This window comes from Mixophyes fleayi, chromosome 6 (assembly GCF_038048845.1).
Source record: "Mixophyes fleayi isolate aMixFle1 chromosome 6, aMixFle1.hap1, whole genome shotgun sequence".
Classification (NCBI taxonomy): Eukaryota; Metazoa; Chordata; class Amphibia; order Anura; family Limnodynastidae; genus Mixophyes; species Mixophyes fleayi.
Window position 1 is genome coordinate 203,579,078 of NC_134407.1, and position 12,657 is coordinate 203,591,734.

At 41.4% G+C, this 12,657-nt stretch overlaps 1 protein-coding gene across 2 annotated transcripts; it reads right to left on the reverse strand.

Annotated features, from left to right (window-relative positions):
* Nucleotides 1-2,743: 2,743 nt before the first annotated feature.
* On the reverse strand, nucleotides 2,744-11,811 carry TMEM220 (transmembrane protein 220). Of its 2 annotated transcripts, XR_012677762.1 has the most exons (8): nucleotides 11,578-11,811; nucleotides 9,634-9,663; nucleotides 8,595-8,655; nucleotides 7,832-7,955; nucleotides 7,325-7,384; nucleotides 6,608-6,759; nucleotides 4,780-5,223; nucleotides 2,744-4,664 (listed from the first exon to the last, which is right to left on the reverse strand). XR_012677762.1 is itself a non-coding variant. In XM_075178132.1 (7 exons), exons 1-6 carry the CDS (start codon nucleotides 11,722-11,724, stop codon nucleotides 6,627-6,629), a joined length of 555 nt encoding a protein of 184 aa, XP_075034233.1. In that variant the 5' UTR covers nucleotides 11,725-11,811; the 3' UTR covers nucleotides 2,744-5,223; nucleotides 6,608-6,626. The 2 variants fall into 2 exon arrangements, 1 of the variants encoding a protein (XP_075034233.1); XM_075178132.1 differs by having other exon boundaries at nucleotides 2,744-5,223.
* Between the last annotated feature and the right edge of the window lie 846 nt (nucleotides 11,812-12,657).

Sequence of the window (12,657 nt, forward strand, 5' to 3'; positions counted from 1 at the left end):
ACCTCCATAATTGTCAACTAACAAAAGCCGGCCTATCGCTGTTAACTGCGTGTGTCCCAGGTGCCACTTCCTTAAATGTCTTCCAATTAAATCTTTACAATGCATCAGCAATTCTTTCTGCGCCTTGTACATGTTTAGCTTTATACTGCATGTTCACTTTTAGGCATTTTATAACCAAATGCCCAGTTAGCCTGAGCGCTGGTATTAAAGAGGCACAATGTTTGTTTACGCCTGCCCCAAAACATAATATCCCTGTTCCTTAACTCTTCTCCCCATAACGCTATTGATAACAACTCTATCAGCATCAAATTCTTGGTGAACTTTTCTTTTACCTAGTCTTGAGGTCATGGGCTGCACACCATTCATCTTGCAAATAAGCACAAAAACCCTTCGACTTTGCTGTATCAGTACCAACTATAAATTCTCTGCTAGCTGCTAGTGGAATTGACCAAATCTTTCTACCATTAAACGGTTTCACAAAAATACTCAATCTCTTTATATCCTCTGTCATCTCATTACACAATCTTATATAATGATGTGGTCTCTTAGCTTCCACTGTAGCACTTTCTAATTTTCTGCAAAAAAGATGATCTCAACTGTTCCAAAGTTGCCTTCTCTGCCTCCCCCATCTATTGAGCTCCTCCTCAAGCCTCTTCACTCTGGCAATCTACACAACTTTTCCTCATTATCCGTTTTAATCTCTAGATATGACAATTTCTTAGTTGGCAACTCTGGCTTTTCCTTGGCCACAGGCAGGGACGGATTGGCCTAAAAACCTACTGGGACTTTTCCCGGTAGGCTGGCGGTCATAGGAGCTCGCCAAAAGGTGATTCTGTCGAAGTTTCCAATACCATGTTCAAGTCCCATGGAGCCAAAGGAGAGGGATAATGGGTCTTATTCACCATGCCACCTGCATAAACTTTATTATATACTTTTTTTTGTCCAACCTTCTGTGCAACAATGCTCCAAGAGCAGATTTTTGGACCTTTAGTGTATAAACCGCTAGTCCTTTGTCAAGACCATCTTGCAGGTATTCAAGTACAGCACTGATGGATGGACCCGTGGTAAAAAAAAAAGTTTAACACAGCACCAGTTACACAAAAATGTCCCAGATTCTATAATATGTCTTGGATGTTGAGTTTTCCTTGCACTTCAAAGCGTAGTGATTACCCTACTAGAACAGCCTTGGGACTTCAAATGTTTCCTCTTCGTGGCCATGCCGCTAGTCTCCAGAATCCTGGGTTTGGATGGTTCATCAGACCGTGGTGGATCAGATCTGGTTGTAATGGCAGGAATCGTTTCTCCACTGCTAGCTGCAATACCTGAGGGAACCAAGACCTGCGGGGTCAAGAGAGTAGTATTGCTATTACTGTTACCCTGTCTCTCCTTATTTTCTTTAGCACTTGTTGGAAACACACAGCCCAGACTGAATTGCCATTTTACCGAGAAGGCATCCATGGTCTCTGCTTCTTTCTCCATATGCCGATCACAGGGTCTTTATATAATATCTCATTAGTGACATGCAGTCAGGGCCGGATTAAGGGAATGGAGGTCCCTGGGCTAAGGGGGCCTCCACTCCCCCGTCAGGGCCCCCCCCGCGCGATCCGAGCTGCCTGCGCCCCCCGTGATCCGAGCTGCCCGCGCCCACCGCCTTACCTCCTTCTCCGGCGCGCTGTACGCTCTTTACTGAGGAGATCTCGTGAGAGTGAGGCTCACGAGATCTCCTCAGTAAGGAGACTACAGCGCGCCGGAGAAGGACTGCAGTGAAAGTGCTCAGCAGCACTGATTGCGCCGGGGGCGCTCCGATCAATACTGCTGCTGAGCACTTTCAAGGGCCCCCTGGATGCCATAGGCCCCTGGGCTGTAGCCCAGTTAGCCCTATGGTTAATCCGGCCCTGCATGCAGTCTTTTAGAAATGAATGTGTATTATCAGAAACAATAACGCTTGTGATTATTTAGGATGTAATAAGACACATTCCGGAACTATGACCTTATATGGCCATAGAACCCCAGCTGACCAATCGTATAAAAGAATTGGTTTAGCTTGTATCTCATGCATATAGGCGTGATGTGACCACCTCTCTACTAAGTCTGTGCTAGCCAATCTATTCAAAACCAGGCTCGTCAATGATTATATTTTGCATACCTTCGGCTACATAGTGTAAATTTGGTTTAAATCCTTCGTAAAAGCAGAGCAATATAAAGGCAGTTTAGCTGTGTTATTATGTTAATTTTGTATTTCAACACCTTAATTTACAATCTTCACCGAGATACCTACTCTTTAGTTACCGTCCAAAATCAGTATTTTACAAAGTACACATATATATGCCTGCAATAATTAACCCACCATCCTAATGTATATAGCTATGTATTCTTATTAATGTTTATAATGATAGCTGCATGTGGCTAAATGGTTAGCACTTCTGCCTCACAGCACTGGGGTCATGAGTTCGATTACCAACCATGGCCTTATCTGTGTGGAGTTTGTATGTTCTCCCCGTGTTTGCGTGAGTTTCCTCCAGGTGCTCCGGTTTCCTCCCACACTCCAAACACATACTGGCAGGTTAATTGGTTGCTAACAAATTGGACTGTCTGTCTGTCTGTCAATTTAGACTGTAAGCTCCAAAGGGGCAGGGACTGATGTGAGTTCTCTGTACAGCGCTGCGGAATTAGTGGCGCTATATACATAAATGGTGATGATGATGATAGCTGGAGTCCAGCTTATAATTGATGACATCAATGCTGCTAATTATATAATGTATTTATTATCCACATAATAAATTAACTTGTGCAACATAGATATATTTTACATTCATCTTGACTGAAAATAAAAATACATGTGATTGAGGAACACTGATTATATTTAATATATTTACTAGCCTTAGGTTGATGCCCTAGATCATCCTGGTCTTCTCCTGTTAATTTAAAATCTTCTTGGATGTATAGTATATTGTTTACAGACCTTAAAATAACAGCCCCTTTTACTATAATTTAAAACAATAAGCACAACAAAGCAATTAAATAACAATTAAACAGAAAGACTACATGCTACATGAAAATGGATACAGACCAGGGGCTACATTTACTAAGCTACAGGGTTTGAAAAAGTGGGGATGTTGCCTATAGTAACCAATCAGATTCTAGATGTCATTTATTTAGTACCTTCTACAAAATGACAGCTAGAATCTGATTGGTTGCTATAGGCAACATCCCCACTTTTTCAAACCCGCAGCTTAGTAAATCTAGCCCCAAGATTACATTACAGGACAAAATTGAAATAGCCATTTGGGAATTCAAACAAAATATAATGTGGGGAAATAATCAGTGGGGAGGGAAGCCGTGTGACAATGTTTCACAAATGCAACACTCAACAATAATTAAAAAGTCAGCCATGGATCTGGCAATGTTCCTGTAGAGAAAGAGGCTAACAAAAGTCACAATAAATTGTCAAAGGAAAATGGAAAGGCTTAAAAAAATGTGAAACAAATGAACAGAAGAAAATAAAAAAAAATTAAAAAAAACACAAAAAGCAACACCAAACAGGCTAGAAGAAAATTATCATATAGAATATAGTGAAATACAGATAAAAGGTCAATAAAGAGATATAAACAAAATAGAGATATATGGCAAAAAATACTTATCCACATCTTTAGATCCCATCAACGGTAATTTTGAAAAACATTTCTACTCTACACTCCTGGATTCCCTTATTTTAAACCTCTCTAATCACCTCTGGCCATCCCTACTAGTACTCCCTTCCTTGTTCCATTCACTCATCCTAACCAGCTCCCCTTCTATTTCACACCTGATCTACCGAACCCCTTCCCCCTTATCCTCTTCACTGTCAATTAGTGCAAACCTGACACAGCCTTGACGTTTATGCTCCATCAGTCCTACTTAAACCTCTGTCTTCTGAGGGAGGTCTCAATGTCTCTTTCAGTAAGGAAGGAAAGCCTTAGGAGCAAGAAGACAGATTGTGAGATGAGAAGTTGCTCAAACAAGGATTTGAAGTTATATAAGTGTAATGTTTAAGATACCAGCAGCGTATACAGGGCACATGGGGTGAGAAACCAACAAGCTACAAAACAGTTTAAAAACAGAGCGTGAAAAAAATAACTCAACATAGCGATAAACTGGATCATGACCTACTGCAACTTCAAGCTAAGATACGGAAACTTGAAGCCATTATTACTATTGCAAGAATCTAACCCTGAGTTCAGGGAGAAAAGTGTGATGGTTCTGGTGGACAGAAGTTGCTTCAGGAAGATGTGAGACTTTGGGGGCCCCGATCACAGCAGCTCACTGAAGAGACTGGAAAATTAAAAACTTGTATTGCAAGTGTAAATGTAGCCCAGAATGCAGGTCAATGTCAACGTGCAAAAGAAGAAGCAGCAAAACTGAAGGATGAAAAGGAAAATCTCCAGAAAGAACTTTATGCCAAAGTCGCAGATACACAAGAGAAAATTAAAACCATAACGCAGCTTAAAATATTGGAGGGCAATACAAGACTCTGTATGGAGAGCTAAAGACTCTATATGATAAGCTGACACCTCCTCAGGCCAAGCAGCAGTCAGAGGAGCGAGCTCCACAAAAAGTTCAAGAGTTAAGAAAGTCTCGTGCCCAGGACGGAGCAAAGACACCAGCACTGGAAAGCCAACAAAAGTCTGTAGATGAAAAAGAAAATGAAGTTAAATCTCAACAGGAGGAAACCTCACAAATTCAGTCAGAGTTGTCCAAAGTTCAATAAACACCTTCAGGGGAGGATTGAATATTACCGACCTGTCTTTGCAACAGTTAAAGGGGCTGAAAAGTCAGTCGAATCAGTAAGCTGAGCCCCTGTCCTCCCCTTTTGCTCCGCTGAAAGTGGTGCAGACCAAGTATGTAGCAGCAGAGAAACTGATGAGTGCGCCTCACCAGCCCCTACTTCCGCAACAGAGATCTCTGGTGGATTCTGAAATGTACAAAGATTGTAGGCTCGGAACTTGGAGATTGTCCCGTTATGCCCAGAAAGTTGCGGCCTCGTATGAGCAGTGATAACTATGTGATCAGATGTTTTAGTGGTGAGGACTTAGATAATAAGTATAAAATAGTGCACATGATATATATTTCTGAAAGTCTTTGTGGAATGGTACGGCTCATCTGCTTCATTACACGGGTGGAATGTAAAGTCTTCTGGATTCTGCAATCAGAATCCTTTCCAGTCTTTATTTGACTTTTTTGTTCCTATAAAAAAAAAAAAATATGAATATTGATTGTACCACTTTGTATTATACAGCTCACAAATTGTTTAAAAGAAAACTAAAATATACTGTAATATCTACAGCAATATAAGAAGAAAATAATTTACTAACATGGATGAAAACTTATAACAGTATAGTAAACAATTGCAGCCAATCAGATCTTATACCGCTCAGGAGACAGATAAAACATATCAGTTAAGTGGTTACTGCACTGTGAACATTTAAAGAAAATCACCACTTTCTACATGTCCCTTGTTTTAGTGCCATAAAGGACTTTGTGCTCTAACTTTATTATTATTAATTATTATTTATAAGATGCAACAGATTCCATAGTGCCAGATACAGAAGTAAGAACAAATTGAGGCGGTAATTCACATAAGCAACACTGTTGAGTGTGAGTAATGCTATGGGGACTCAGCAAAAGACATGACAGGATGAACGAGTGAGTCGGACAGTAGACAGACATGAGACAATTGGCAGAGTGGACCATGCCCGTGAGAGCTTACATTCTAGAGGGAGGGGTGGTGAGAGACAGTAGGACCAACTGGGAGAAAATGGAGATGGCAGGCGAAGGAGGAGGAAGTGATGGGTAAGATGGCCAGGAGGTGGTAGATTAGGTGAACTTGAAAATGTGAGTCCTGAGTGAAGGACTGAAGGTTGGGGGAGAGTTGAGTGAAGCAGGGTAGGGAGTTCCAAAGATTGGAGCAGCACAAGAGAAGTCTTGGAGGTGAGCATGGGAGGAGGTAATGAGAGGTGATTTGAGGCAGAGTGGAGTGGATGGGTGGGTATGTACCTCGAAAGAGATATTAACTTTGACTCCGTTCACCTGGGAAAAGAGCATTTAACCCAGTGCCTTACAACCTTTTTCCCAGTCCAACTTATAGCAGGCCAACCTTGAGGAAGAGAAGACAACAACCCGGGAGAGAGAGTATATGTGGATGCCAAAGTTGGAAATTGGGATGAGCAACCCTCTTTTTTGTTCTTTACCCAAGGCACTAGGCTATAATGATATAAAAAAATGTGGAATTTAGTGACCTGTCCTTAAGAGTGCTGTAATCATAGCAACTGATCTGGCGTTCCCTTTAATTATTTTAGGCCGTACTTTAAATTTTTTTTTATAGAAAGTAATCTTTTTTTTTTTTCTTTTTCACTCAAGTTTTTATATATGTTCCCCATTGCATCATGGACTGTACATAAATGCCTTTATATGCATAGGCTTCATGGATTCTCACGTCTGATTGGTTGCATATTGTCCGACAACAAACTCTCTCACACGGTTCAGGCACAGCTCAAGATGATCTTATCTGATTGGAAGGCATGCAACCAATCACAAATTTTGTTTTAGGTATTAGAGAAAAATAAAACACCTCAGGAGTTACTGTGAGCTCAGATGACCGTTTTGCAGTGTTGCGGCCACGATGTTCTCATTTCCTTGTTGATGTAGATATATAGCCATGTTATAAATGGGAAAAGGACGATGGACACAGCTACAAATAGTCTGAATACACCGACTGAATCTCTGCAAAAAAGTAAAATGGGAAAGTTATTAAATGCAGATATACTGTATATCTTACAGGCTTCTGTCTTGTACGTTTTAGGGATATTGCTGTGTTTGGGAAGACTTTATCAAAGTTTGTTTTCAGCGTTAGGAAAAGCTGGTATGGGTCCCTGGGGTATGAATGGAGAGAGATGGGTGGGCTCCACTCATAAGATCCATTTCTGGCCTTCCAAATTACAAGTATCAGTGCTGTTGCGTGGTGCTCGAAAAAGGCTGCAAGGCAGCTCAATCAGTCTCTCAATACCTGGGGAGGAGGTTAGATGATTGCCCTTGAGAAACAGTAATTTTATCATTGGGTCCCTCACTTTAGAGAGGTGTTCCTGTGTATTAGATGCCAGAGAGGCAAGGATTTTATTTATGTCTTGTTAATCTTTGATGCTAGTAAATAAAACTAGCGGAGTCTATTTAAAACCAAAGCACTGGACTGGTGTGACATAATTGGCCGATTGCGTGTGAAGTGCAGCCGTCTACCCCAGGAGACGGTACCCCTAACCCGATCTTATGACAATACATACGTAAAACTTACTTTCCAGTATTCCGACAAAGTAATAGCCACAATGCAATGATCACTAGTCCCGAGAGCTCCCTAGAAGACAGAAGACTCAAGAGAGCTTTAAAGCAACAAGAGGAAAATCACCATTGCAGCTTCCTATGTACACATGAAAGTAGTGGAGGCGAGATAGACACCTGGGATAAATACACACACCCTAGGACAGGGAACTTGGGGGGAAAAGTTACTTTTTCATAGCATAAAGAAAACTCTTCCATAGCATAGGATCAGTCTATGGTTTAGGGTTTATTATTCTTGTATTATTGTCCACGTGTATTGTGATTTTTTCCAGTAAATTTTTTTAAATTAAATATCTTGTTCATTGTTCTATATACAGACCGTGTCATTGTTACTATTAAATAACTCATTGTTTCACCTCTGCAGTCAGTGCGTCACCTGTGGGTGGCCAACGCCTAAACCACTAAGGGCTGCGGCTGTGACGTACAATATAAAGGTGTTCTATATTCTACTTATTGCGCTCACCTGCCTTCCTCTTCATGCAGCATGCTTTTCCTGCTGTAAACATACAGCGAAGCACCCAGATAAGTAGATCCAACGAAACAGGCAGCAAAATGGAGATCTGCCATGGTTCTCCAAATGACGTGACCTTGGGGGGGGGGCAATTAAAGCAATTATTTTAGAACCTAAGTTTACCTACAATGATCAAGAAACAAGATAGGAAGCACGCTAGTAGAGTGCGATAGGAAGGGGACATCTCATTAAAATGGCTCAGGTGGGGTGCAAAATCCATAACGAAACAATTTGCACCAAAGTTTGCACCAAAGTTTACACCAAAGTGCGTGGGTTCTGGGGATAAATTTATCAAGCTGTGGGTTTGACAAAGTGGAGATGTTGCCTATCGCATCCAATCAGATTCTAGTAATCATCTGTTTAGTACATTCTACACAATGACAGCTAGAGTCTGATTGGTTGATATAGGCAACATCTCCACTTTGTCAAACCCGCAGATTGATGAATTTACCCCTTGTGGTTCATTTAAGCCATATATGGCTAAAAAAAATGAAGTTTTAGTTAATGAAAGGGGTGGTAATAAATTGGGTAGAGGGGGTTGGACTTTAATTTGACATTTTCACTTTTGCGCTTATTCATACTCTTTCACCTCTCCGCACATCTGGGCGCCCTTGTAATTTGTGGAGGTGTCTCTGGGAAACAAAGAAGACGTGTGCACCTTAAAGTGTGTTGTGTGAGCCAAATAGAAGCACCAGAGTGAAAACCATTGCCTTACCTGTTATGTCTGGTTTTATACTAAGCAGAAGAATAAGAATGGCCGGAACCAAGTAGATCACCTGCAGGGAATGCAAAGGGAGATACAATTATCACCATTAACAACATATATTTCAGTATACTACGCAGCAATACCCCTCCTATCCCCTTCCTCCCCTGTACCACCCAGATGTTGGAGAACATACAAAACTAATTTGCCTACAGCAGGAAAAAAACTACGCTCACTTGAGCTTAGAAAATCTCCCCAAACTCCCCCAGAAACAAGGCTCACTCCCCCTACCCTAATATACCAGCTATAGTCTTTCCTATCAATCTTCATCATAACGTAGAATTGTCTTTGTTAATCTACTTAAGACACTGATGTGTTGTTGGTGCCATTTTGTCGGTAAATTCTGTTGGGAAAACCTAAAACTAATTTAAAAAAAAGGCTTCAAGTAAACAGATCTAATTGGTCGATCACTTAATAAATAAATCATTAATAATAGATTATTAAATCATAAATAAAAAAAACACAGTAATTTCCGTTGTTTCAGACTAGCCACCAATGTGAGAACAACCAAATGAACTGCATAATAGAATGTAAAAGATGATCTGGGTATCAATCAGGAGAGGCCACTGAGGTGGAGCGCAGACAGGGATTGGCTGGCAAATTTTAGCCCAGGAGGGCGAGACAGAGCTCAGCAGCCTATTGGGTACATTTGAAGGAAAAAAAACGCAGGTAGCCCACTATGTGGCCGGCCCGAATTTCTGTGCAAGTGCAGAGATAGGTCCAGACCTCCCCTTGGGTGTCACACATGTCCTCACGATGTTCCAATGGACTGGAAGCTGTGAGAAGCGCATGCAAAGCATTATCTGGCTGCATTCCATAAAGTTTTCTTGGCATCTTACATTTGGTCTGCACGGCTCTACAGCTACCAAAAACATCTTTACAATTATTTATTTTGGGCAGTTGGAATATTTTTGTTACGGTTATTGTTAGTACACAGTTTTAATAGTTAAATACAAAAAAAAAAAAACACAAAACGAACATCTCTACTTACTATCCACACTTCAGCATCTGGATCATTAACCTGTCAATGGAAAAAAAAAGTGTTGTTATTTAGTTTGACATTACATTCCGGTGTTGTCCTACAAACAGTGCACAGATGAGACGCAACATGTAGATTATATTGCTGTTCTCCCCCATGTTTGCGTGGGTTTCCTCCAGGTGCTCCGGTTTCCTCCCACACTCCCAAAATATACTAGTAGGTTAATTGGCTGCTATCAAAATTGACCCTAGTCTGTCTCTCACTCTGTCTGTGTGTGTGTTAGGGAATTTAGAGGGTAAGCTCCGATGGGGCAGGGATTGATGTGTATGAGTTCTCTGTACAGCGCTGCGGGATCAGTGGCGCTATATAAATAAATGGTGATGATGATGATGATGATTTATGATCAAAAGATGTAATAGGCAAAGCAGAATAAATGGGCACATGTCAATATAGAAAAAGAACCTGATGAAACCATCTTTGCAGCACTGTGGATTGTAGTGAAATGATAGAAAAGAGATATAATACCCTCCAGCAATAAGGTTCAAATGGGCAGGGCTAGCTCCATCCATATCCAATCAGAGCATTAGAACACTCCCGGGATCAGACCAACCTGTAGCCAATCAGAACACTCCCAGGATCAGACCAACCTGTAGCCAATCAGAACACTCCCAGGATCAGACCAACCTGTAGCCAATCAGAACACTCCCAGGATCAGACCAACCTGTAGCCAATCAGAACACTCCCAGGATCAGACCAACCTGTAGCCAATCAGAACACTCCCAGGATCAGACCAACCTGTAGCCAATCAGAACACTCCCAGGATCAGACCAACCTGTAGCCAATCAGAACACTCCCAGGATCAGACCAACCTGTAGCCAATCAGAACACTCCCAGGATCAGACCAACCTGTAGCCAATCAGAACACTCCCAGGATCAGACCAACCTGTAGCCAATCAGAACACTCCCAGGATCAGACCAACCTGTAGCCAATCAGAACACTCCCAGGATCAGACCAACCTGTAGCCAATCAGAACATTAGAACATTCCCAGAGCTAGACATAACCTGTAGCAAGAGGATTAAGGGGGAAGATTCAATTCAGTGTGTCATATCTCCGGAACAGTCCATAGAGACACATTGTGCCGATGTTGAGGAAGGAATGAATGTATTTCTTATCGCAATAGCCGGCAATGTGCTTAGTCCAACATCTCGGTGATATCTGGCAGCACATCACTGCCACTTGACAACTCAGAAGTTAACAGACACAGCAGAAAATTTGTGTTAAACAAACCTTTATGTCAAAGCAACATTCATTTATGCTACATTTTCCGCTATTTATAAATTTTTTGTACGCATTCTCAAGATACAGCTCTCTTTAAGTCCTCCCAACACAATGCAAAGGGGTCCAGCATTTTGTGTTATTTGCACCAGTAAGCATGTTAATATTTAAATGAGAGAAACAAAGCACAGCATAAAACAAATGATTCTTGGTACAAAAAGGGAGGGGGGAAAAGCCTGCTAAATGCTTTAAAAATAGAGAGCAAAAGATCGTGGACTTGATTTATTAAGCCAAGCAAAGCAAAAAAAAAAGGGGAGTAAGTTTGCTCCTGGACAAACCATGTTACAATACAAGGGGTGCAAATTAGTTTATTATTTTGCACGTAAGGAAAATACTGGCTGTTTTTTCATGTAGCACTCAAATACAGATAGCTTTATTGTTTCACTGAAATCTAGGACATGCCCTACCCCAACTATAAATCTGTCCCCACATTTTAAATGTACCTCCCCCTCCAAAGCAATGGTTTTGCCAAGGTGCAAATTTGCCCTTATTGTTTTGTTTTTTTTGCTCTCCTTAATGAATCAGGCCCTGCAATTATAATACAGCCCAGGAACACACACAGGTAAACGTGCATTGGTGTTTCACTTTTGACCCACGTTTCTGCAGCCAGTAAACTTACTTGCACGTAAGCAGCCAGACCAAAAAACAGGGACATTAGAAAATTACAGAACCTCCACAGCCTTTGCAGATACTCAGCCCCCAGGAAAGAGTGGAGCTTTAAGCTGCATCGAGAGTCACAGCTCAACTTCCCCTCCACTCTCTCCATGTCTCCACAGATCCTGCAGCTGGGTGTACAGTGGGAGGACACAGACCAGCCAGCATGCAGATCCTGTCCCTGACTCTTCCTGTTCTGGCTGCAATACTCCCCCCTCCTCACAGGAACTTCCACTGATATCCAGTGATATCTCCTCCTACTTCTCAAAAGTTTAAAGACACATAAATGTTTTTCTGATGTTGAGCAGGTGGCCACACAATCATTTTAATGCAGAACATTTGCACTGCAATGGGTTAATGCAATGATATTTAAAGAGATACCGTGCTAAAATGTTAATGATCAAAAAACTGTTATTCTTAATTGCCAGTGTTCTTAACCCTCCTCCCAGTTTGTTTCATATACTTTATTATTGTCTATTGTGGTCTTACAAACATAAGTTAGAAAAAAATTGAGAAGGTCTATAGAAACTGTACTAAATGTGAAATATATGGTACTTGTTAATTATACGGGCGCCACTTGACTGCACCCACCTGTCATTCCAGGGAGAGTTTCGATCTCTTGATTGTAAGTGGGGAGATCAAGATAAACAAAGTGACAGAAGGGGAGAGTAACCGCCTGTACAACATGGGAGGGCCTCTACTAATTATTAATTCTCCTTCCCACCTACACCCGTGTAACCAGCTTCCGACTGAGAGCTCAGTCAATGCCTATTTGTAATGTTGCTTAGTCAACATGATATGACCTTTCCCAGCTGTTGTGTAGAACTGCAAGTCCCAGCAGTTCACAGGTGGGTCATGTTTCTGTACTTAATAACCACAATGACAGGTGGGCAGAGTCTGCGTTTCAAGTGGCGTCTGTATAATTGATGCTTCCCATTTATAAAAACCCATAACGACAGTTTCTATACAAGACCCCATGCAACTCTTGCACTTGATTTTTGAACAAGTTGTAGGAGAATCCGTAAACCCCTCAAAGTTTTGAGCC

Excerpts from the sequence above, each read along its gene's own strand:
- TMEM220 (XM_075178132.1), bottom strand. The coding sequence starts at position 11,724 with ATGGAGAGAGTGGAGGGGAAGTTGAGCTGTGACTCTCGATGCAGCTTA. Across the intron at positions 8,656-9,633 it reads CAGATGCTGAAGTGTGGATA|GTGATCTACTTGGTTCCGGC; the intron begins GTAAGTAGAGAT and ends CATTCCCTGCAG. Across the intron at positions 6,760-7,324 it reads CTTTGTCGGAATACTGGAAA|AGATTCAGTCGGTGTATTCA; the intron begins GTAAGTTTTACG and ends ACTTTTTTGCAG.